Source organism: Micromesistius poutassou (assembly GCF_964030765.1).
Source record: "Micromesistius poutassou genome assembly, chromosome: 15".
Classification (NCBI taxonomy): Eukaryota; Metazoa; Chordata; class Actinopteri; order Gadiformes; family Gadidae; genus Micromesistius; species Micromesistius poutassou.
Genome location: NC_140285.1, coordinates 15,591,014 through 15,595,321, shown reverse-complemented (window position 1 = coordinate 15,595,321; position 4,308 = coordinate 15,591,014). Strand labels below are relative to the sequence as shown.

General features: G+C 53.8%; 1 protein-coding gene across 1 annotated transcript in view; it reads right to left on the bottom strand.

Annotated features, from left to right (window-relative positions):
- LOC311360154 (neuron navigator 1-like) overlaps positions 1-4,308 on the bottom strand; it is a gene marked incomplete at its 5' end in the record, with an annotated part of 51,122 nt that overhangs the window by 16,433 nt on the left and 30,381 nt on the right. Inside the window, 1 exon segment of the mRNA XM_084480250.1 lies at positions 1,947-2,291. Coding sequence (XP_084336376.1) covers positions 1,947-2,291 — 345 coding nt within the window.

The following is a 4,308-nucleotide window of genomic DNA, read 5'->3' as shown; positions in this document are numbered from 1 at the left end:
CAGCTACAAGAACCCTCCTCCCTCCCCCTTCAGTCACTAGACCCAACCACAACCAGTGACTAGTGATGACAACCACGGGATAAACCAGTGACTAGTGATGACAACCACGGGATAAACCAGTGACTAGTGATGACAACCATGGGATAAACCAGTGACTAGTGATGACAACCACGGGATAAACCAGTTCAACCTCTTCCAAGCCGTCCTTAGTTGCCGGATCCCCTTTCACAAACACAATCTGCTTTTTACGCAATACACAATCTTTGGCAATCTGTGCATCCGGTATCACGCGTACAAACACACACACACACACACACACACACACACACACACACACACACACACACACACACAGATACCTCACTTCCCAATAAAGGCACTGTTGTTTTCTGTTCACAGACAACAGACCGGCCCTTGTAACAACGAGTCCTTCCTGTTCCCAGGGAGCAGCTACACTGTTGTTTCTGTTCCAAACCAACGGTTGTGTACTCATGTTGTGTAGTCATAGAAGGAGCAATAGCAGAAAGCATCGATTTCCCCTTTTTGGGAGTGTTTCGCTTGTTACACAGTTTCAGTCAGAGGGGAGAGAGGGATACTGTCTTTGCTGTGACGTACATCTGCACACTAACTATTGGAGGGTGGGGTACTAGAGAGCCCTAGCAGAAGGCTCAGAGCTGCACATGCAGTCTCGCTAGACGGGGTGGTGGAGCTGGAGGTGGAGGAAGTGGGGTAGGAGAAGGCCAGCCTGGGTGGTGATGGACTTGGTAGTGGGGTGGTAGGGTGTGTGTCTGGGGGTGGTGGTGGTGGACTGGGGGTAGAGTGTGTGTCTTGGGGTGGTGGTGGAGTGGGGGGTAGAGTGTGTGTCTTGGGGTGGTGGTGGACTGGGGGGTAGAGTGTGTGTCTTGGAGTGATGGTGGACTGGGGGGTAGAGTGTGTGTCTGGTGGTGGTGGACTGGGGGTAGAGTGTGTGTCTTGGGGTGGTGGTGGAGTGGGGGGTAGAGTGTGTGTCTGGTGGTGGTGGACTGGGGGGTAGAGTGTGTGTCTGGTGGTGGTGGTGGTGGACTGGGCGGTAGAGTGTGTGTCTGGGGGTGGTGGTGGACTGGGGGGTAGAGTGTGTGTCTTGGGGTGGTGGTGGACTGGGGGGTAGAGTGTGTGTCTGGGGGTGGTGGTGGTGGACTGGGGGGTAGAGTGTGTGACTGGGTGTGGTGGTGGTGGTGGTGGGAGCAATGACAGTGACATCATCGTCACAACCATCCTGGTCAGTGCTGATGCCAGAGGCCTCCTTCCTGACCGCGGCCCGGGCCAGCCAGCTCCAGAGGGGGGGGCTGGCAGCTGCTGCTGGTTCAGACGGGGGGGTCCTGTGATTCATTACAGGGCCTGTGATCACAGCGGCCCTGCCCTCTAACGGGGGCCGTGTCTGTGGCGGGGTGGGGGGGGGGGACGAAACTGCTGACAGGTGGCTGAGAACCACCAGCCAATGAATCACCAGCAGGCCACGGGGCGGAGGGACGGCCGCACGGGGTGTGTGTGAGGCGGGAAGTGGCGGGAAAAGGTCCGAGACTAGACCCGGGTAGCCCCGCCCATTCTGCCCGGCGATTTTGAGTTCGCCCCGCAGAAGGCTCTGGAGAAGAGCGATACATTTCTTTCTAGTTTCGATGCGTTTTTTTGCGGGAGCCAATCACCAAGCTGGCTTTCCCCCCCCCCCCCCCCCGGCGCGCTATTGGCTGGTTTAACACAATGACGACGAGGGAAGCGACGGCAAAGCAGCCAATTGCGCACAGGAGTCAATTGAACTCCGCCCCGTCGATCACGCCCTCTTGTGCTGAAGAAAATGACAGCAGCCTCCCCCAGACCAACGGGCAATCTACGCCTGAGCCTGGTCTGGCACCGGCCAGGCTAGTGCCAGAGACTCCCTCCTGGGTTTTGTTTTAGAACGAGCCACTCACCCGTTGCCCAGCTCGTCCATGTCGTCCATGTCGTCCATGTCGTCCATGTCGCGGCCGTCCTGCGGCGCCCTCTTCTGGCCGAGGTCGCTGTCGCTGAGGTAGCCCCCGCCCTTCAGGTAGGAGGGGTCGGCGTCCAGCTCCTCGATCAGCTGGATGCGGGAGGTGTGGCTGATGCGGATGGGGCTGTGGGAGCGGGCGTGGTCGGCCGAGGGGGCGTCGCCCGCCTGCAGCCGGGGGCTGGCCTGGCCCTGTCGCCATGACAGCGGTGAGGAGCGGTTGGACAGGCTGGACACGGAGAAGGCGGCGGCCTCGTCGCTGTCGTAGCAGGTGCCCACGTCGAGGCAGCTGGGTGGAGAGAGAGAGAGGGAGGGAGGGAGAGAGAGAGAGAGAGAGAGAGAGAGAGAGAGAGAGAGAGAGAGAGAGAGGGAGAGAGAGAGAGAGAGAGAAACAGAGAGAGAGAGAGAGAGAGAGAAAGAGAGAAACAGAGAGAGAGAGGTAGAGGTATAAAGAGAAAGAGAGGAAGAGTGATACAGAGAGAGAGAGAGAGAGGAGAGAGTGATACAGAGAGAGAGAGAGAGAGAGTAACAGAGAGAGAGAGTAACAGAGAGAGAGAGAGAGAGAGAGAGAGAGAGAGAGAGAGACAGAGAGAGAGAGAGGTAGAGGTATAAAGAGAGAGAAGTAGAGTGATACAGAGAGAGAGAGAGGAGGAGAGAGTGATACAGAGAGAGAGAGAGAGGAGAGAGTGATACAGAGAGAGAGAGAGAGAGAGAGAGAGAGAGAGAGAGAGAGAGAGAGAGAGAGAGAGAGAGAGCGCGCAACACGTTAATGACATTCATCACTCCTCCCCCCTGTCCCCAGCCTCTGAGCTCCTTTTGGAGGGAGCTCTGTGATGGCTCCATCTGTCTCTTCTTCTCTTCCGCAGCAGTTCACTTCCTGCATGAGTCCCTGCCTCCTCCTTCTATTATCAGGAAGCTGAAGCCACGAGGCGCTCCAGTACTTAGAGGGATTAGGGATTACTTCCATTCCAGGTGTTTGCGTGTGTGTGTGTGTGGGCGTGCGTGTGAAACGTATGTGTGCGCGTGGACAGTACGCATACATTAGTGATCCTCCTGTCAGCAAAACGGGCCGTAATTCTTAATCTCTCCCTTCCGAGCCCCCAAAGGTGAACAGCATTGTCAGGATGTGTCTATCTGACACTTCTGGAAGATGAAGGCCTGGAGCCAGTGGGGTTGTAAAGATATTAGGTCTGGCACGCGCTGATCATGAATGCGTCTCTCGTTTTATTTATTTATTTATTTCGCTGGAAACGAATCGTGTCTTCCAGCTTCATCTACACCACATCCCTGAATAAAGGCCAGGGTAAATAAAATAAATCATTACCTCAGACACACTGGTTAGAGCGCGGCCGTTTAATGTTTGCCTGCATTCCTCTCATTCAAATATAACCATACTTGGAGCAATATATTCACACAGACGTTCCTCTGCCATTTTGATTCATGAAAACCTCCGTGGTGGTAAACAGCGTGTTTATCATAGGAAACGTGACATCTTGTTTAAACAGGAAACCTCCATAAACAGCTCCTCCGCCTCAGTGTTCAGAGTACGAGGGTGTGTGTGTGTGTGTGTGTGTGTGTGTGTGTGTGTGTGTGTGTTTGGGTTGAGTGTGTCAAGGTTAATACAGTACCGGCGGTAGTGTGTATTAATGGTAAAGGAAATGTATTCCAGCAGGGAAACATCTGCTGATGGAGTCAGAGTCCTGTGGCTCAGAAATAGGGGCGGGGACAGAGAGATGGAAAGAGAGAGAGGTGCTTCTCAAGGACAAACTCTGATGATGCATTGAGAGCTGTCACCTCACAGCACACCACAGGATGAGTGGTGAGAGTTAAGGAAAAGGTTGCAGAGAGTATTCTCCAGTACTTTAAATTGAGATGCACAGAGTGCATCACAGAGTCCTAATCTCTTAAAAAGTGGAGAGTACTTATACACAAATCATAGTCATAGGGTAGTCATATTTGACTCAATGTGTGTGTGTGTGTGTGTGTGTGTGTGTGTGTGTGTGTGTGTGTGTGTGTGTCTGTGTGTGTGTCTGTGCGTGTCTCTGTTTCCTTGTGTGTCTGTGTGCTTTTGAAGGGTTTACTTTGAAGTCAGCTTTGGGGTAATCCTGGGTTGGTTCAACAGGAGCAGTGTAGAAGGAGAAGGAGATACCGCTAGTATAGGAGGAATGCTGCGATCGATCTAGCTCCCACCAACACCAGCACACACTGATAACACTGTCCATGCACATCAGTCCATGTCAAACATCTCTCCCTTGACCTGTCATCTCTCCTCTCCTCTCCTCTCCTCTCCTCTCAGCTCTCCTCTC